We start from the raw sequence: 21695 nt of genomic DNA, 5'->3' as shown, positions 1-21695 counted from the left end.
GTGATTGCTATTTGCTACTTTGCTTTATTCTCTGCCGGTGAAACTTTTGTGGCCGCTAACACTGTATTTCTCTTTTTGTAAAGTACTAATAATTATTAGGAGTGAGTCGTAACGTCATAACACGAGGACCGCCTGTAAATAGAATATTGTGCTAGTGTGCTAGTTAATCCATGCATCATTCACCTGTGGGCAGGTGGACAAAGCATTAGACTACCTCACACAAAATGCCTCCTTGCCCACCGGCCATCTGGGTTTCTCCGTGACTGTGGGAGCACAGAGAGGCATCTACCTCAGGGATCCAGCCCACCTCCTGTCCGCCTCAGACCACGGTGTAGGAATCGAGCCCCTCTTCCCGGAAAACACAGGTATGTTCTCCTCGGCTACTGTTTATTACAAAACCCAAAACGAGTGAGGTTGGCAGGTTGTGTAATTTGTAAATAAAAACAGAGTACAGTGATTTGCAAATCATTTTCAACTTGTATTCAATTGAATAGACTGCAAAGACAAGATATTTAATGTTCAAACGAAGAAACTTAATTTTTTTTTGCAAATAATCATTAACTTAGAATTTAAAGGCAGCAACACATTGCAAAAAAGTTGGCAGAGGGGCATTTTTACCACTGTGTTACATGGCCTTTCCTTTTAACAACACTCAGTAAACGTTTGGGAAATGAGGAGCCCGATTTTTGAAGCTTTTCAGGTGGAATTCTTTCCCATTCTTGCTTGATGTACAGCTTAAGTTGTTCAACAGTCTCCGTTGTGGTATTTTAGGCTTCATATTGCGCCACACATTTTCAATGGGAGACAGGTTTGAACTACAGGCAGGCCAGTCTAGTACCCGCACTCTTTTACTACGAAGCCACGCTGCTGTAACACGTGGCTTGGCATTGTCTTGCTGAAATAAGCAGGGGCGTCCATAATAACGTTGCTTGGATAGCAACATATGTTGCTCCTAAACTTGTATGTACCTTTCAGCATTAATGGTGCCTTCACAGATGTGTAAGTTACCCATGTCTTGGGCACTAATACACCCCCATACCATCACAGACGCTGGCTTTTCAACTTTTCGCCTATAACGATCCGGATGATTATTTTCCTCTTTGGTCCGCAAAACACGAAGTCCACAGTTTCCATAAACAATTCGAAATGTGGACTCGTTAGACGACAGAACACTTTTCCCCTTTGCATCAGTCCATCCTAGATGAGCTCTGGCCCAGCGAAGCCGGCAGCATTTCTGGGTGTTGTTGATAAATGGCTTTGGCTTTTTTGTCTTTGTGGTCTATTCTATTGAATATAGGTTGAAAAGGATTTGCAAATCATTGTATTTTGTTTTTATTTACGATTTACACAACGTGCCAACTTCCCTGGGTTTGGGGTTTGTACATCAATCCTGGATTTGTTTCAGTAGTTATTCTTTAATTTATTGTTGTTTCATGATTTAAAAAATCTGTATTGTTCAAAATGGGCCAAAAAGTCTTATCCGTCCAATTCTTTGGTCATTTCTTGTTCTTCATGTATTTATTTTGTGTCATCCTGGATCTGGACAACCCTTACCCCCTTTGTAGACCCTTGATTGATCGTAGACATTGACTCACTGATTTTCTGGAGGTTTACGCTGTCTGAGTAATCTTTTTTTCCCCCCTGATATTATTATAATTACAGCAAACTTGGACCGAATCTCCCTGCAGCTACACTTGGTCCTCACGTGTTCCGCCCCATGGGTTCAGTGCCCTTCCCACCTAGAGCTGATGAACCAGTGTCGTCATGTCAACGTCCGCGTGGATCCTGTCGGTTTGAAAGAGGGGGTGCACTATACAGAGGTCAGTAAAAAGAACTGCGGTAGGAGAAACTGATGGACGTTTATGTCAACTCGTTGGTGTGTATTTTTCAGGTGTGTGGCTATGACACGGCAGCTCCTGGTTGCGGGCCCCTGTTCAGAGTCCCCATCACCGTCATTATTCCCACCAAGTAGGTTATACTACATGATCTTTTTGTTTGTCCCAAGAAGAGGTTTGTGACGCATGTTTGTGTGCTTCGTTCCTTATTCGTCAGGGTGACAGAGAGTCGGAATCATGAGCTGTGTTTCAAAGACGTCCACTTCAGACCAGGACAGATCAAACGCCACTTCATCACTGTGCCTCAGGGAGCCTCCTGGGCAGGTTTGAACAATTTATGAACAGTCATCCGTTATGTCCTTTAGAATCTGTCTCTCGTTTGTTTTATTCCCATTATGACCCCCGCCATAATTGTGGGAACACTGTCGTTAAAAAGGCGAATATTTTTAGTTATGCTATCTACCACAACCAGAGTAGTGGGGTAGAAGAGTGTACACCGCCATTTCGGAGTGTGGCAAAGCGGCATACGGCCTTGACACAAACAAACGTTGCTGATAAGTGTTTTTTTCTTTCTGCTCTTCACCTACGTCTCCTCCTTTTTCCTCAACAGAGATCACACTGACATCTCATTCTGGAGACGTGTCTTCAAAGTTTGTCCTGCATGCGGTGCACCTAGTCAAACAGAAAGCATACAGAGCCAACGAGTTCTATAAGTTCTCCTCACTTTTGGAGAAAGGCTCACTAACCGAGGCCTTCCCTGTCCTGGTTTGTACATTTTTTTAAAGAAGTTTAAAAGAAGATCATATGGAACACATGAGGGGAAAAAGGTTGTGATTATTAATACTGGTGTGTTGTCCCCTCTCTAGTCAGGCAAGATTGTGGAACTGTGCATTGCACGCTGGTGGGCAAGTCTGGGAGATGTCACCGTGGACTACAGCATCTCCTTCCATGGACTCAGTATATCTCCTTCGCCGCTGCACATTGTTAGTGGAGCACACACACACACACACACACACATACAAATACATCTATATGTATGTATAAATGTTCATTTATATGTATATGAACGTATATATTTATATGTATATGTGTATATATATATTTATTTATATACTGTATATGTATGTATGTATGTATGTATGTATGTATATATATATATACATATACAATATATATAATATATATATATATATATATATATATATGTATCACTGACTTATTCTGTCTTGTATTCTGTCTTTTGCCAGCATGCGTCAGAAGGAGTGACAAGTTTTGATGTGTCTTCACCTTTGAGGTATGAAGAAGTGTCACCGACTATTACCCTCAAGTCTTGGGTTCAGCCTCTAAGGTAAGTTCACACCCTTTTTACCATTGTTTTGCTGTTGAAGGTTTCTCTCATTCGTTGTGGTATCTTTTCTTGTAGGCCGCTAAGCTCAAAGATAAAACCTTTGGGAGGGAGGGATGTTCTACCCAACAACAGACAACTCTATGAGATTGTTTTCACGTACAGTTTTCATCAGGTACCTTTTTGTTGAATTTTGCCTATCATTCACAATCCTTATGTAAGACAAGCACATATGTGTTTTCCTTTTTTTACATTCTAACTAATAAATAAACATTAGCAAATGTAAGCTAACAATGCAGGTAAGGACTCGCCTATAAAGTGCTCTAAAAACATCCAAAAGCCTCCATCATTGATTTATATACATGCTGTAAGTACATAGGTAATGTAGTTACAGGCACATTCACAATAACATGTAATATTTACACATTTTGCTCATTAAAAAGAAAAGACATTTCAACAACAGAATTCACGAGAGACAACAATGTCTACTTTGGGCCAAATGATGATTTAGGACCTTTTATTTTTGAGCCTGAATATACAGAGGTTGAGGTACAAGTTTTAGAAGCTGCATGCTAAACAGATCCAGCTTTAGCGAAACACTAAGCATCATGTAGCAGTATTGCTAAGTACAATGTACCGTAATTTCCGGACTATAAGCCGCACCTGACTATAAGCCGCACCAGCTAAATTTAGGGGAAAATACAGATTGCTCCATATATAAGCCGCACCTGACTATAAGCCGCAGGGTTTTGATGTGTAATTACCGTAGTATATAGGGGTTCCTGCTACCACGGAGGGGATTGTCGGGACAGAGATGACTGTTTGGGAACGCAAAGCGTCCCATTTATTCACAATAAATCTTTCAATCATTCAATCAAACTTTCACATCTTTGACATGGCGAACAGCATTCGTGCAGAGTACAAATAATACAACGGTGCAAAGTAATACAAAGTGCTCGCCTGTACGTTATCAAAATAACCAGCCTACCGGTACATGAAAAGTCAGTCTTTAATCATTGTGTCATCGTCTTCCTCCTGCGTACTAAAACCACCGAAATCCTCTTCGTCGGTGTCGGAGAAGAACAGGCCGTAAATAAACCGCACCCTTGTATAAGCCGCAGGGACCAGAACGAGGGGGAAAAGTAGCGGCTTATAGTCCGGAAATGACGGTATACAAACTATGAATATAATAAAACAACCACTTACTGTACAATGTCTGCTGTCACTGGGATGCCAACTGATGGTATTTTCATATCTTCCCGTTAAGATCAATTAGTCATAATCCTCACCCGTGTTTAAGAAAGAAAAGCGTCTTTTCGGGTCTTTCTTACCATCTGTGGGTCTAAGTTGAATGTAAAAGTTGACCAACTTTTTTCGGTTTATGTCCACAACCTTCTACTATCCAGGTGAGAGGCATGATTTATAAACTAGGATTAACTTTACCAGCTCAAAGGCGATGCAGCAGTTAGTTAGCTCCTTGCAATCGCAACCCCGCTAAAAAATTGTTTGTCTTTGTTAGCGCTTGTAATAACAATAATGTGAAGTGAAGTGAATTATATTTATATAGCACTTTTCTCTAGTGACTCAACGCGCTTTTACATAGTGAAACCCAATATCTAAGTTACATTTAAACCAGTGTGGGTGGCACTGGAAGCAGGTGGGTAAAGTGTCTTGCCCAAGGACACAACGGCGGTGACTAGGATGGCGGAAGCGGGGATCGAACCTGGAACCCTCAAGTTGCTGGCACGGCCACTCTACCAACAGAGCTATACCGCCCCAATGCTAATACTAATAATAATAATGCTAATACTTGATTATTAATCAGGTCATGTGTACTCCTCTTAGCCACCTCACACTTGCCGTATTTTACTACTTAGAATGCGTAAAAAAAGAAATACGTGTGTGTTCTTGTCTTACATACGGATTGGTAGTGATAGGTAAAATCCCCCCCAAAAAGTGCAGTTCCCCTTTAAACACAGCATTTATTAATTGGTATTTTCTTTGTGTTTATTCACCTGATTTCTCCCATGCACAGCCTAAAAGCGGAGAAGTGACCCCGAGCTGCCCCATGCTGTGTGAGCTGCTGTACGAGTCAGAGTTTGACAGTCAGCTCTGGATGCTGTTTGATCAGAACAAGAGACTACTCGGCTCAGGGGACGCCTATCCACATCAGGTCCCCTTCTACCTCCTCGTTTTTGTTTTGTCATCTTCGCACGCAACAATGCTTTATGTGTTGTCGTATGAACAAACCCCCTTTTTTTGTGCTTCTTCAGTATTCTCTCAAGCTGGAGAAGGGCGACTACACGGTGCGCCTGCAGGTGCGCCACGAGTCGTCAAGTGAGCTGGAGCGCCTAAAAGACCTGCCGTTTGTGGTCTCCCATCGGCTGTCCACCACCCTTAGCCCCGATATCTACGAGACGCACCGTGCGGCCCTCATGGCCAAGAAGAAGGCGAACTCTGTGACTCTCTCTCCGGGGGCCACGCAGCACTTCTATGTCACAGCCTTGCCGGATGACAAGTGAGTGGAATTAGCAAGGAAATGTTACTTTTAAAACGAGCACTGACACATTAAAATGCAAATATTTATTCAATTATTCCTCCAGGGGTGTCCAAAGTGCGGCCCGAGGGCCATTTATGGCCTGTGGCTAATTTCTTACTGGCTTGCGGCACAATTATTAGCATTCTGATATTAGCATGATACATTTTTTTTTAGAAATTTTTCCAGCTATACACATCCTTTTCAAATATTTTGTTACTTGACGTATCCTACTTGCTAGCTTTTTGAGCAAATTTTATAGGTACGGTATACACCAGAGTCATATTTTGGTACTTGATGTATGCTATTGCCACAACAGCATCCTCGGCTCTGATCTCACATCCGGGCAAGAAAAAACCCAATGGGAACAATAAGAAACGTTGGAAGGGACCGCAGATGTGGGAGTTGCATGAATTCCAGGGTGCATGTCTTGCCAGAACACCGGCTCGATTTTGAACGTGTTGTCTATCCACGGCGGGGGGGTGTATATTGTAGCGTCCAAGAGTTAGTGCTGCAAGGGGTTCTGGGTATTTGTTCTGTTGTGTTTATGTTGTGTTACGGTGCGGATGTTCTCCCGAAATGTGTTTGTCATTCTTGTTTGGTGTGGGTTCACAGTGTGGCGCATATTTGTAACAGTGTTCAAGTTGTTTATACCGTCACCCTCAGTGTGACCTGTATGGCTGTTGATCAAGTATGCCTTGCATTCTCTTGTGTGTGTGAAAAGCCATAGATATTATGTGACTGGGCCGGCACGCAAAGGCAGTGCCTTTAAGGTTTATTGGCGCTCTGTACTTCTCCCTACGTTCGTGTAGACAGCGGCGTTTTAAAAAGTCATAAATTGCACTTTTTGAAACCGATACCGATAATTTCCGATATTACATTTAAAAGCGTTTATCGGCAGATAATATCAGCAGTCCGATATTATCGGACATCTCTAGTTATAATGTTATTCCTCATGTTGAAGTGTTTAAATGACTATTTTGCCACAAAATTCTGTAGCTAGAAAAAGGCATTGTTTTTAAACATAATGTGTATTTCAGGCACCGTTTGTCACCAGTATCAGCTATTATGCTAACCAACCCCATTCTGCACTAATTGTATGGACATTAAGGGTGTAACGGTACACAAAAATTTCGGTTCGGTACGTACTTCGGTTTAGATGTCACGGTTCGGTTCATTTTTGGTACAGTAAGAAAACAACAAAATATAATTTCTTTGGTTATTTATTTACCAAATTTGTAAACAATGGCTTTATCCTTTTAACGTTGGGAACACTATAATAATTCTGCCCAAAAATAGAAATAGTGAAGTGAATTAGTGAAGTGAATTATATTTATATAGCGCTTTTCTCTAGTGACTCAAAGCGCTTTTACATAGTGAAACCCAATATCTAAGTTACATTTAAACCAGTGTGGGTGGCACTGGGAGCAGGTGGGTAAAGTGTCTTGCCCAAGGACACAACGGCAGTGACTAGGATGGCGGAAGTGGGGATCGAACCCGGAACCCTCAAGTTGCTGGCACGGCCGCTTTACCAACCGAGCTATACCGCCCACACACACAAATAGCTCTGTGTGTGTTCCAATTCAATTATTTAGTGTCTCTGGATCTTGTTTAAATCTCAGCTCAGATAATACAGTTCTTGGAGAAAGGTTTTGGAGAGTAAAGCAGTACAGTCCATGTGCTGCGGTTAAGGGTGAAATTGTGTAGAGGGTTGGCTCGAGAGCCTCCTACCAGCCCAGACAGAACAGGTGGTGGAGTTCCTGGCTGGAACCTCCCAAGAACGATCCTTGGACTAGATGCTTTTTTGCCTTAGCTCGCCATCATAAAGAGAAGCCTGGCCTGTGTAAGAACCAGGACCATCCTTATAAATCAATGTGTACACAAATCAGATATCTTCATTAAATAACACTAATTGCATTATAAAGTATTCAGAACAGGTTGTAGTTTTTTCCTCAATATTGTACAATATAAATCAACATACATGTCAGAATCACAATATGCAATAAAGTGCTAAAATAACCATAATATGACCTATACAATTCAGTCAGTGTACTAAACGTGCTTATTATCAAACACATTCAAAAGTACATTCAATACACAATAGTTATCATTGGTTCGAGTCTTAAACCTTGTATATGGACGATTGAGAAATATGCCACAAAGACTGTTGTAATGAAACAATGGAAGAAAGACTAATATATTTTCATAAACATGGACTCACCAACTCCGCGTCTACAGTCATACACAGCTTAATGACAACAAATACGGCGCTGGTAGTCGGCTCTATAAAGTTAACAAATAGCCATTTAGTTTAGAATCCCGTCAGCACAATATTTCGGGTGAAAAGGTGAATAAAAACCTACCTCGAGCAGAAATACAATCTGTCTCCCCTCACGTCCTGTCTATTGGCCACTTCCTGCTACCGGCTTATAAGTACAGCTGATTGGAACCGTGGCGGTCACGTGACTAGGGAGAGCTGCGTGTTCTCCCTAGTCACGTGACAAAGAGTAATAGCAAGAGGCTAGTAGTCTCCGCAAAAGTATCAGTGTTTCCCAAGCTCTGCCCCTTTAATTAGTGCATACTAAATAATTTAACTTCAGCCTACTATTACAACCATATTATTTACCAGCAACATAAAGTGAAACAGAGGCAGAGGTGTCCTGCCACAGTCAGTAACAAATAAACAGAAAACAGTAGTGGTCAAATACAAATAAGGCAACAAGAGAAGTATCCTACACTTCTCTTTTGTAAAGTAAATATGAACAGCCTATATGGGCATCTACATCAACTATGTGATTTGCCTGAGAAGCTGGACAGGACAAAAAAAAAATATATATATATATATATATATATATTTGTATTTTTTATTTTTTATTTGTGGCGGACGTAATTCTTTTGTGGTGGGCCGCCACAAATAAATGAATGTGTGGGAAACACTGAGTATGTATTTGACACCTGCGTTACACCAGCATGCTGTGTGTTGTGCCTCGGTGTGCATTGTTTACAAAACGTGCGGTATGCTACTTATGTCCGTCCGTGCAGTCCGTGTGGAAACTCGTTCGGTACACCTCCGAACCGAACCAAACCCCCCGTACCGAAACGGTTCAATACAAATACACGTACCGTTACATCCTTAATGGACATAGTTTTCACATACGCTCCACTATGATAAATAATTATATTTCTGTCCCTGTCGCTTCTGTTTGTCCTTTCTTCAGGATTCCGAAAGGGACAAGTCCAGGATGCTATCTCTCAGGGTCTCTTGTTGTGGCAAAGAGCGAGTACGGGAAGAAAGCAGTGAGTGACTTGAGTTCTTTCAGATTTGTCAGTCCTGCACCTCCAATTGTACAAATACAGTACAGGCCAAAAGTTTGGACACACCTTCTCATTCAATGCGTTCAAAAGTTTGGACACACCTTCTTATTCAATGCGTTCAAAAGTTTGGACACACCTTCTTATTCAATGCGTTCAAACTATGAATGAACACATGTTGAGTTATGTACTTAACAAAAAAAGGTGAAATAACTGAAAACATGTTTTATATTGTAGTTTCTTCAAAATAGCCACCCTTTGCTCTGATTACTACTTTGCACACTCTTGGCATTCTCTCGATGAGCTGAAATGGTGTTCACTTCACAGGTGTCATAGTTTGGATGCCTTCAGTGACAATCTACAAGGTAAATAGTCTTGAAAAGTAAAGAAAGCGCATTGAAATGAGAAGGTGTGTCCAAACTTTTGGCCTGTTCTGTACATGTGATCTTAGTTATTCAAATGAAGAATCTGATCATTTAAATGGTTTGATCCTAAAGATTAGGGTTGAAATACCTTCTTCTAAAACCGTTGGGTTTCGCTTTCAAAAGAGCGTCTCCTGAACTGGTCGGTTGTGTCAGTGAATCAGCGGTTATGTGGAACTTGCATTTATTGCCCGTGAACGTTATTCCCTTTCTTCTCTGATTCATCTGCCGCCACAAAAAACCTGTTAGCCTCAACCTATCTGGTTTTGCTGGTGTGTTTTCTGTAATTAGATGACACAGTATTAAACTTGTTCTGACAACATGTGTTTGAGTCACATGTTCACCTCTGGCTCCAAGGAAAGGCTGAAGAAAAACGAGAAAACTGTTTATATGACTATTAGAATTGTGGGGAAAATATGATTATAAAACAAACATTTTAGTTGACTTTAGTGGAAAATCTTGACTGACCAGGACCTCTTGCCTACCTTTTAGTAAGACCTAAACTAAGATTTTGAGCCATGGATTAACTCTGATCCCAGAAGTTCTCTCCTGGATCAGTAGGCAAAAAATCCCACACAGATACTTTAAAAAGCTTGTCTTCTTGGATGAGTCAAATCTTTTGTACCTGCAAAGAAGGACCAATTGTTTTTTCATTATGTTTTTACTTTGTAGGGCCATGATTCCTTGCCTAAGTTAGGGATGTAACGATAAACATTAATAATGATAACTGCGGTAAAACTCATGAAGGTTAGTAACGCCGTTTTAACTTTAAATGATGGAAAAAATATGATTGATAACCGTGGTTGATAAACTCACGGACTGACTGGCGCCATTTGGCCAGCCTAAATGCTAACATAAAAACAAGACACATTAACGTCTTTCCCCATTAAGAAAAGACATACCATAATCCGGGGGTCGGCCACTCACTGCTCTTTCTTTAGTGCCGCCCTTGTGGCTCTCTGGAGATTTAATTTTTTTTTTATTATAATGGAAAAAGGTGGGGGGTGGAATATTTTAATTTTTTAACATTTTAGTTTTAATATGGTTTCTGTAGGAGGACAAACATGACACAAATTTCCCTAATTGTTAGAAATTCCATTATTTATATTAAACATGCTTCACTGGTGAGAGTGTTTGGTGAGCGCCGGTTTGTCCTACTAATTTCTGCAGTCTTTGAACTCACCGCGCCTTTTTTATCTAATTTTGTCAACCAAGTGTTTTATACTGTGCGTGAATGCACAAAGGTGAGCTTTGTTCATGTTGTTGACTTGTGTGGAGTGCTAATCAGGCATATTCGGTCAGTGCATGACGGCAAGCTAATCGTTGCTAACATGCTATTTAGGCTAGCTGTATGTACATATAGCATCATTATGCCTCGTTTGTAGGTATATTTGAGCTCATTTGAATTTCCTTTACTTGTATGTCCTCTGTGTATTTAATTTATATTTGCATGTCTCATGACACATTATCTGTATGTAATATCGGCTACATTTCTCATAGTTGTTTGTTGTTCCAGACCACAGCAAATGTTACCCAGTTTGCAAAGACTGTAATAAATCCATTAGAAGAAGACGGCCTGCCGTTTCCTTTAACTTGGACACACACATCTATACACTATCAGTGAAGCATACAGTGCATCATGAAAGTATTCAAAGCACTTCATTTTTTCATTATGTTACAGCCTTAATTCTAAATGGAATAATTTAATGTTTGTCCTGAAAAATCTACAGAGAATACCCCCATAAGGAAATTGTTTTAAATTGCAAATGTATTTAAAAAATCACATGTACATAAGTATTCACAGCCTTTGTTCAATACTTTGTTGATGCACCTTTGGCAGCAATTACAGCCTTAAGTTCAAAAAACAACTTTGCTTTTTTCCTGATTAAGACGAATGTTTTGACGGTGGAAAGGTTGAAATGCGTTGAAAGATGTCGAAGGAGTAGTCCCCAGAAAAAAGGGTGAAAATAGGGCTTTCGAAAACCAGGTATTCTGGAAAATCCTGGAATTTTTTGGAACTTGAAAAAAAGGTAGTTTAAATTTCCAGAATGTTGGAATGTGTTTCCACCTTTTTCCAACCGAATCAAACCATTGCACCGAATGGTTTGAATCGGTTGAAAAAGGTGGAAATGGGGGAAGTTTGAAAAATGGCCAATTCATTTTGAATGGGGAAAATGTCCCGGAAAACCTGGAATTCTGGGAAATCTGGGAATTTTTTGAATTTGTCAAGGGAAAGACCGCGATTCCCGAATAGGCTGAACAGTTTGATGTTGGAACGGTTTGAATCGGGTGAAAAATGTGGAAGGTAGAGCGCGCCAAAATCTGGAGAAGAAGTTTAATAAATAGAAACATTTTGGTGTAGAAAATCATATGTTTGAATGCTTTGGAGCATTCACACAATAATAAAATGAATATTAGCAAATAAAATGTCTTTTTTCCTTTTTGCAGCACCTCTTAAAGTATTGAGCAAAGGCTGTGAATACCTATGTACATGTACCTGAATTTATTTTTATTTTTATTTCATTTAAATAAATAAAAATACATTTTTAAATTGTCATTATGGGGTATTGCGTGTAGAATTTTTAGGCCAAACATGGATTTATTCCATTTTAGAGTAGGGGTATAACATAACAATGTGGAAAAAATTACTTTGTACAAAACACAAAACTTACAAAATAGTGGCTTTTCTAACAGTATGATTATTTGTACTAGTTATTGAAAAAATAACTTGGTCAAAAGATTTCAGTGTGTGTATAAGTACTTTTTGGGCACATTCAACGATAATGAATATAATCGTAAGCATTTTGGTCACGATAACGATCATATGAAATGTTCATACTGTTACATCTCTAACCTTAGTTGGTGTAGATGTTAATTATTCATACCCCTGGCAAAATTTGACTTTGATTTTGTTCAAATGTAAATAAAAGCAAATAAATATTGTTTTCCCCATAATGAGGTCTCTTGTACATCAACATATTCTGTGAGACATCATCTCCAATAAAATAAAATAAGATACTTTAAGTCAGTTTTTGCCAGAAGTATGAATATTTTCAGACTTGACTGTATTTAAAAGTCAAAATCTGCATGGTTAAATATTGTTGGAAGAGCCTTTCCTCAGTGGCAACAATGCCAAGGTATTGATAAGTTGTTGTTATTTTGCATTGAACCTGCTCAATCGAAAAGTGTCCTTTCCTACATGGTATTGTTTAATTCCCGATGTCCAAGTCTAACAGTCTCTCCATTGAATCCCTAAGTGAGGATGGAAGAGAAATGAACGAAACATAAAGAATCCTTTTTTGGTGTGCTTGTGTTGTCTCTTCCTTACTGTGTGCTATTCTGACCACCAGGGGCAGTCCTCTGCAAAACGACAAAGAAAGTTTAAAAAGGTACTGGATGAGCTAAAAACACCGAACAACAGAGCGCCCTCTGCTCTCCTACCTTGTGGAAAATGCTCTCTACCCCACTTTTGAGATTTGTTCCATTTATTTCCATTTTTCCTGTGAAAGTATGTCAAACGTGTCTTCATAGAAGTTGGAAATGTCTGGTGATGTGTGGACTTAGGACTCAACTAGCTTTTTTGTTTTGACAGAACCACATTGTATTTTCTTTCGTCCGTCTTCCTTGTTGGTGTCTCAACAGATTTCTTTCAAAGTAAGAATGCATGATTGTCAGATTTAAGACGGAACCCTATTCATTGAGGGGTGATCCGACCCAAAAATGGCAGCGTTGGTCAAATGGACAGATCTGATGCAATGTCGAAACGCTTGTGTGCAAACTTTCATGCACTTTTTGTTTCTTTTGCACCTAAGGTCAACTCTGTACTAATTTATTTTGTTGGAATAATGCAAGAGGATGTTTGAAAAAGCTGTGATCGCAGCTTATATTGACATTTTTTTGTTTTTGTTTTTTTGGCACAGGTTGTAATGTCGCTGCTGACTTCTTGTTGTTACTTGATTTTCCCCACTTCTTGTGTTTGTGCAGGACATTGTTTCTGTCGTCTACCACCTGATCCCTGCGCCCAACAAGGCGAAGAACGGCGGGAAGGAGAAGGACAAGGACGGCGAAAAAGAGAAAGACGTTAAAGAAGAGTTTGCGGAAGCCATGAGAGACTTGAAGATTCAGTGGATGACAAAGTCGGTGTTTGAAAAACGGGTTTTCTCAAAATGTTCTTTCTTATTCATTATTGTTCCCTTTCTGTCAGGTTGGACTCTTGCTCGCTTTATGATGACCTGAAGGAGAATTACTCTGATTACCTTCCTTTGCATGTGCAAAGATTACATCAGCTGGACTCTGAAAAGGTAACGAGCCATCAAGAAGACACCCTTTTTATGTGCAGTAAAGTTCGTATAGTCAAGCTAATTTCTGCATTAGAAACAATGTAATAATGAATGAGTTCCAGCCTCGACAAAAGTCCAACACAATATAAAGTACTTTATATCAAACAAACATAACAATCAACTCTCTCTTTATTAACAAGCCAAAATAACAACAAAGGCAAGCTAAACTGCCAGGCACGCACACATAAGTTTCTTTGGTGCCCTCACAAATGATCAGAAATCACAAAAATCCTTAACTTTAACAATCACATTGCTACAATAATGAACATTTAAAAAAGTAAATTCCACTTACATTAACGTAGGCAAAGGCTGAGCTGACAAGAAAGGAAGGGCCGGGGGAGGGGCCGTGTGTGCGTAAAAGAGGCGCCACCCTGAATGAGATGTAACGCTTTTCATCCACTGTCGCTCTTCCTCCTTATATCCAGTATCAACAACATAAGATTCTGGATCATTATTTTTCTCAAAGTTGTCGTTGTTGGCTCTCACAAAGTCTGCATGATTTGCATTGTTGTTGATGGGGAAGGGATCTGCGGTTCCTAACGTGACGTCAAGTAATCACGTGACTGGCTTCCTCATTATCTCTCAAAATAAGAGATGTCCGATAATGGCTTTTTTGCCGATATCCGATATTCCGATATTGTCCAACTCTTAATTACCGATACCGATATATACACTAGTGGAATTAACACATTATTATGCCTAATTTTGTTGTGATGTCCCGCTGGATGCATTAAACAATGTAACAAGGTTTTCCAAAATAAGAGACCAACTTCAACTCAAGTTATGGAAAAAAGTGCCAACATGGCACTGCCATATTTATTATTGAAGTCACAAAGTGCATTATTTTTTTTGTAACATGCCTCAAAACAGCAGCTTGGAATTTGGGACATCTGATACCCACTACAACTATGGGAAATACTATACTTTGACTTTCACACAGTGCATTATTTTTTATTTTTTTTAAACATGCCTCAAAACAACAGCTACAAAAACAATGAAGGCACACAGCTTCAGTCCAGAGTATACTAGAGTCATAAAGTAAACAATAACATAGTCCTCCTTTAGTGCAAGACTGCCTGGTATACTGTATAACAGGAAATTATATACTGGGCTCAATCTGCCCTGCTCTAACGTATTTGTATGAGTAACACAAATGTGCTGCAAGCTAGTGGTGAGTGCTTGAAGTGGCCTACCAGTCAGACAGAGCTTCTGAAATGCTGAAGGAAGACGTCTTGGCTCCTCCTCGCATAACCACCTTTTTGCAGTCATTGCAAATTGCCAGTTTTTTTATCCATCAGACACACTTTAAAATAATCCCAAACCATAGACATGGTGTCGTTAGTCAGTCACCGAGCGAGCTCGCTTGTTAGCCACGGCTACAGCACCGGCAACAACACTCTTGTTGTTATGCTCCACGCGCGGCAGTTTGATGAGGTCATCAAGCGTCGCCAGTAAACCTCTAATGCTGCAGTCGTCAACTCCTGTGTTGTGTGAGGGAGACGCAACTGCTCTGTACTTACCGCTCCGTACAGCGGCGTTCTAAAAAAAAGTAATTAATTGTACTTTTTGAAACCGATAACGATAATTTCCGATATTACATTTTAAAGCATTTATCGGACATCTCTACTCAAAATGGCTCTGGAATCTACGTGAGATTGATACTATTTTGATCATATCTATTTATTCGCAAACTTTGTAGGTCTTTAGGTGTCATAAATCAGATATATATGATAATAGCTTCTATATAGAGGCAACTTCTTTTTCCACTCTTCTGCTACTTTAAGTTGAGTGACGCAGACATGTTTTATTTGACAAATGTCATGTTTTAGACCGCAATATTGTTCAATTAAGGTCAAAAGGTTCGCAAAAAGAGAGGTTCCTATTTCATAAAACATCATTTGCACATAGTGTCAATGCCAGTCTTTCCTCCTGTTGCTGTTTTAGGAGCGTGTAAAACGTCTGAGGGAGGTAGTATCCGCCGCCGACACGGTCATCTCCCACATTGACCAGACCGCCTTGGCTGTTTTCTTCACCATGAAAACGGACCCTCGACCTGACGCCGCCTCCATCAAGACGTACGTGGCTCTGACGTCGCCTATTTGACCACAAACCCTCACGCTGCTCTGTCGTGTCGCCAAGTGCGAGTCTTGACGTGCCACATGAACGTTTCAGGGACATGGAGAAGCAGAAGTCGTCCCTGCTGGACGCTCTGTGTAGGAAGGGCTGCGCTCTGGCCGACCAGCTTGTCACGCCCACGCCTCAGGACTCTAGCGACGCCGTCGCCACGGGCCAAGCCGATGTGGAGGAGATTGGTGTTCAGTTGCCAAGCAGTTCTGACGACACGCTGCATGGTGTGGCTGACAATCTGATGGAAACCTTCTGGGAGGTGCAGAAGTGGGCGGAGCTGACTGAGTCCAAGGTGGGGCTTGTTCTTATTTTTTTTAATTTAGTCCAAAACTTGATTATTTTGACGTTGAAATGTCTCAACGCCCACTCCAAAATACTCTCTCTTTAAATTTAAGTTGAATATTGTATTCCTATATTCTGTGTACATGCCACTCAAACGTAGCATGTTTTATCACGTCTTGAACCCCCGACGTCTCATCTGAAGACAATTTTAAAGAATATGATCTTCTCTCTCCCTTGACCAGTGGTTCTTAAACTTGTTTCACCAAGTACCACCTCAGAAAACACTTGGCTCTCCAAGTACCACCATAATGACCAACATAAAAATACAGGAGAGTAGTAGGCCTAAGTATTCATTAAAAACAAGACAGAGGTTTTATTCAACAAGTATATTTTAATATTTTGGCCACCGTAAAATTACACACAATTTGAACAGTAACACTGTGTTTGAATATTTAATTAAGTGATTCTTTGGCGTACCACTAGATGGAGCCCGCGTACCACAGTTTGAGAATCACTGCCAGCAGAACCTTGATTTACAAACTTGATTTTTTCTTTCTACCAAAAGTTTGCATAGTGAAGCATGAGAAACAATGTACCGGTAAATATGAATAATGGGTTCCAGCTTTGACAAAAATCCATATTTTAGTGGAGGTTTGTACACTTTCAACACAATATATCGTGCTATACAGTACTGTATATCAAACAAACATAACAAAGGGGTGATGGATCAAGTTTCTCTTTATTACCGATCTAAAATAAGAAGAAGTTGCTGTTCTGCACACAGAAGTCACTCTGGTGCTCTCACAAACGATCAGTAATCACAAAATCCCTAACTTTGACAACTATATTGCTGCAATAATAAACATTTAAGAAAATAAAAACTACTGACATCAACAAAGGAGGAGCTGACTGGAAAGGAGCAGACAGAGGGAGAGTAGCTCTTCTCCGCTGTGAAATAAGTCTGCTTTGGCATTTTTTCCAGAAAAGTCTGGTCTCATCACAATTAAAACTTACTGCGTTGCGACACCTGCTTCATTGATTCTTCCATACTTCTAAACGCCATTAATGTATTCCTCTTATAGTCTTTTTTTTAATCTACAGCCTTCCCCTCTTTCTCTCAAGCCTTGTCTGTTGCATTTTTGGGACTCATCTTGAGTTAGAAAAATGGACAAAACTTGTTAAAATTGTGAAAAAAGCCCACAAGCTGAAGCGCTGAGTAGTGACTAGTAGCAGCAAGCTCCGCCTCTCCAGAAATGCTGCGCACTGCTTTTTTGCCTGCAGGCGTGACACAAAGTGAATGACACAAAGTTTGTAAACCGAAAAGGTTGCACATAGACGGGTTCCTAAATCGAGGTTCCACTGTGACTTGTAACTATGGCAAAGCATGCTGGGAAACGCCTCCTCCTGAGACTTGCCAACTCTTCCCCTTGTCCACCAACATCCCAAGTGAAGTTACAAATGTCCCTCCTGATGTTTTTGTGTGAATGTACAAATATTGGCGCTTTCAGCCCAATGTTACAAAGATACGAGGAGGTGATCGATCAATGACTCTCGACCTAGTATGTCAATGTGGAGGTTGCCCTCCAGGGGGTTCTTCGGACCACCAAGCACTGACATGATAGCCCGGTTCAGGTTCACAATACAGTTTTATTTTGCAATAAAGTCTGTGTCTTGCTTTGCAGCAATTGTCTTCTATGTCCGCCTCAGGCTTGCTCTCGCTCTTACTCCAGCTCAAACAACTCTCTCCTCCCGGCTGCTGCCTTTTAACAGAGCGACAGGTGATTAGATAACCAGGCCCAGGTGGGCCATCTACGCACCTGTCGCTGATTTCGAAGCCGGTCCTGGCACACCCCGCTTCGCTGCAGGCCACGCCCCCCTTCACAGTCTACTATCTAAAGGATGTGATGAACACGTTCATGGAAATGTGTTTATTTTTATTTTTTATTCAGGTACTGATGTTCTCCTACAAACACGCTCTGGTGAACAAGATGTATGGCAGAGCCTTGAAGTATGCCTCCAAAATGGTGGAGGAGAAGCCAGCAAAGAAAACATGAGGAACTGCATCCAGGTATGAGCAACATTAAAAAAAGCCTTATTTTTGATGTTTGCATTTCTTTAAATAACTACAGTGGAACCCTGATTTACGTACTCCATTGGTACTTGAACAGAGTTCGTAAACAGAAAATGTTTTCCATAAGAAACAACGTTAACATGAATAATGCGTCCAAGCCTCGATAAAAGTCCATATTTTAGTGCGGGTTTGTTTACTATACAAACATTGTATAAAGTGCTATATTAGGAGTATATGTGATCATTACCAGCTTAATGTTAGGAAATATGACGTCACACTGATAACATAAAAAAAAAGCTCCAAATAAATGATAAAATGCTACAATAATTATCCGTACTGTGCTTTAGGTGGGTTAGGGTAAACAAATCAAGCGCTCCTATCTCGAAAGACATTCCAAACTGCCCCTAAGATCACCGGGTGTTGCAGAGTAAAGAAATATGGCGAGGCACACGATGGCTGGATGAAATAGTTTACACCGAGGCAAAAGAGTCCTTTATCAATGCATATTTTCATTTGGCCTTTAGTTCGTAATCTGAAAGTTTAGTCCAAACTACGGCTTTCCGGGCCAATTGCAACCTGCTCGCGTCTTCCATTGGGCCCGTGAGACCATGAGTTCAATAAAACATTGCACCGCGGAGTATTTTCAAATTATTTCAAACACCATGCCGTTTCTGAATGCTACAAATTTGCTACCATTTTGTGGAAAATGAGAGAAAATCAAATCAACGACTTTGAGATGTACTTTGCACAACAAGCACAGCGTCTATATATAAGACACAATCCAAACAACCTTCCCTAGTCATGGTGCAAAACAAATAAATAATAATTAAAAAAAATATATATATATATATATATATTTTTTTTTTTATTATTATTTTTATTTTTTTTGCACCATGACTAGGGAAGGTTGTTTGGATTGTCATGGTGCAAAAATAAAAATAAAAAAAATAAATAATTAAAAAAATAATAATAATTTTTAAAAAAAATAAATAAATAAATAAAAAAAAAAAATATATATATATATATATATATATATATATATATATATATATATATATATATATATATATATATATATATATATATATATATATATATATATTTTTTTTTTTTAATTATAATTTTTTTATTTTTTTTATTTTTTTTTGCACCATGACTAACAACATAAAGGTCAACAAACACCCTGCTCACTAAACTTTGTGGATATTATTTTTAAAAAAAACAACGTCCAGACACCATAAAAACTCTAAATTATACCCATTTAAATCCTTTAGAGTGCACGATGGGAAAAATATAACACACTCTCTCCACACTTATCCATGTTTGACACATTTTAGCTGCTTGATATTTCTGATTGACTACAAAACTTAAAGGAGGTCGTCACTGAAATAAACGAGGTAGGATCGAACTTTCACACACTCTTAATATCCAATTATATTAAATATACATCCATTATTATTATAAATATATATATACCGTATTTTTCGGATTATAAGTCGCAGTTTTTTTCATAGTCTGGCCGGGGGTGCGACTTATACTCGGGAGCAACTTATGTGTGGAATTATTAACACATTAGCGTAAAATATCAAATAATATTATTTAGCTCATTCACGTAAGAGACTAGACGTATAAGATTTCATGGGATTTAGCGATTAGGAGTGACAGATTGTTTGGTAAATGTATAGCATGTTCTATATGTTATAGTTATTTGAATGACTCTTACCATAATATGTTACGTTAACATACCAGGCACGTTCTCAGTTGGTTATTTATGCCTCATATAACGTACACTTATTCAGCCTGTTGTTCACTATTCTTTATTTATTTTAAATTGCCTTTCAAATGTCCATTCTTAGTATTGGGTTTTATCAAATAAATTTCCCCCAAAAATGCGACTTATACTCCAGTGCGACTTATAAATGTTTTTTTCCTTCTTTATTATGCATTTTCGGCCAGTGCGACTTATGTGTATATATATATATATATATATATATATATATATATATATATATATATATATATATATATATATATATATATATATATATATATATATATATATATATATATTTATTACTTTATTACTTTATGCAGTCAGGTGGGCTACAAGTCAATAAGTCTGGACACTCCTGGTCTGGAACGAGGCTTGGTAGACCGAGGTTCTATAAAAGTAAGAGCGCCGTCATCAAAGTAAAACTCACTTCCTGTGTTTTTCCAGCTCATGCGTCACCTGAAATGGACGCACTGTGCTACTTTCACGGAGAACTGGCTGCCTGTGATGTACCCCGCAGACCACACCCCTTTCTAGGAACGCCTCCTCAGACAACCGAGCACGCCGTAGAGTCCAGCGGCCATTTTGAAAGAACTCACCGAGTCTGTCGATCCGAGTGCCACCAGCAGCACAACCGCAAATCCTTGGATGTATTTACCTCTTCTTGGTACTCATTCAGTCTTCTACTATTTGTTCACGCTCGCCCCGGTCTCCAGGGTCCAAGGACCACCGGGGAGGGCGTCCTCACGTCTTTGTGCCATGCTCACCGCCCTCTCAAGTTCACTTTCCCACTGGACTCAGCAGACCTCAGAACATAGGACGGCATTGTGGTGCCTTCACTGACGCCGGGTGCAACGGACGCTCACCAGCCTGCGGTGTCACCCGCACCTCGTGTTTGTCACCTCGAGGACCCGGTACCTAGCGGACTTCAGCGGGATCCGGGCTCACCTGATGCACAGCGTTGCAACTCCAAGTATGTACATAGATAGGACAACATAGTACCATGCAATAAGTATTTACTGTTGTATTCCACTTGATGTACATTTATGCATGTCGTGTAGGATTTCAGGAAAAGTGTTTTTATTTCTGGGCTCATTTTCATTTGCATGATTTTTACATTTTTCATTTTCCAAAGGCACGTGTGTAGGTCAGCGGTCCCTTTTTTTCTTTGATTTGATGTTTTCACATGTGTATTGACTCATTAATTGTATTTTATCCTACGTTACTTTTAGTGTTTTTAGTAACAGCTGCCCACTTTGCACATGATTAATGGAGGTTAATTTGTGTGGGGGGTTTTTAACAAAAGCTCTTTTTTGGACACAGAATTTATGTCACTGAATTTTTTGCGCTTGAATTTTGTGAACTGAATTTTTTGACACCAAATGATGCTGACAATTTCATTGGATACAAAATTGTCAGTAAAATATGTGCGTTTAAAAGTTTAGTTTGTTAAAATTCAGTGTAAAAACTGAAGGAATCGATCCAGTCTTAGAACCAACCCATGAGACGCTCCAGTCCTAATTATTTATTTATTTAATTAATAAATATGTAATTATTAATTCAGTTCTAATTAATTATTAAAGTATTAGATATTTAATTATTAATTCAGTCTTGATTATTACATTAATAAATATCTTATTAATTCAGTCCTAAT

The 21695-nt window shown here is 39.5% G+C and overlaps 1 protein-coding gene across 2 annotated transcripts in view; it reads left to right on the top strand.

Moving 5' to 3' along the window:
• The window catches only part of tpp2 (tripeptidyl peptidase 2), a 41154-nt gene that overhangs the window by 18301 nt on the left and 1158 nt on the right, over positions 1–21695 (top strand). The window contains exons 12-29 of one of the 2 annotated variants that reach the window (XM_062035363.1): positions 194–365; positions 1663–1820; positions 1892–1968; positions 2053–2159; positions 2446–2600; positions 2702–2818; positions 3083–3183; positions 3259–3355; positions 5216–5353; positions 5454–5698; positions 8935–9013; positions 12801–12839; positions 13435–13586; positions 13655–13751; positions 15735–15865; positions 15963–16209; positions 18149–18267; positions 20489–21695. The exon at positions 20489–21695 is cut by the window's right edge and continues 1158 nt beyond it. In XM_062035363.1, the coding sequence (XP_061891347.1) occupies positions 194–365; positions 1663–1820; positions 1892–1968; positions 2053–2159; positions 2446–2600; positions 2702–2818; positions 3083–3183; positions 3259–3355; positions 5216–5353; positions 5454–5698; positions 8935–9013; positions 12801–12839; positions 13435–13586; positions 13655–13751; positions 15735–15865; positions 15963–16209; positions 18149–18253 (2217 nt within the window). In that variant the 3' untranslated portion in view covers positions 18254–18267; positions 20489–21695. The remainder of the gene's footprint in view (positions 1–193; positions 366–1662; positions 1821–1891; positions 1969–2052; positions 2160–2445; positions 2601–2701; positions 2819–3082; positions 3184–3258; positions 3356–5215; positions 5354–5453; positions 5699–8934; positions 9014–12800; positions 12840–13434; positions 13587–13654; positions 13752–15734; positions 15866–15962; positions 16210–18148; positions 18268–20488) is intronic. The other variant, XM_062035372.1, reaches the window with a different exon arrangement.

The sequence above is a fragment of the Entelurus aequoreus genome, linkage group LG02, assembly GCF_033978785.1.
Source record: "Entelurus aequoreus isolate RoL-2023_Sb linkage group LG02, RoL_Eaeq_v1.1, whole genome shotgun sequence".
Classification (NCBI taxonomy): Eukaryota; Metazoa; Chordata; class Actinopteri; order Syngnathiformes; family Syngnathidae; genus Entelurus; species Entelurus aequoreus.
This window is presented reverse-complemented; position numbering and strand designations above follow the sequence as displayed.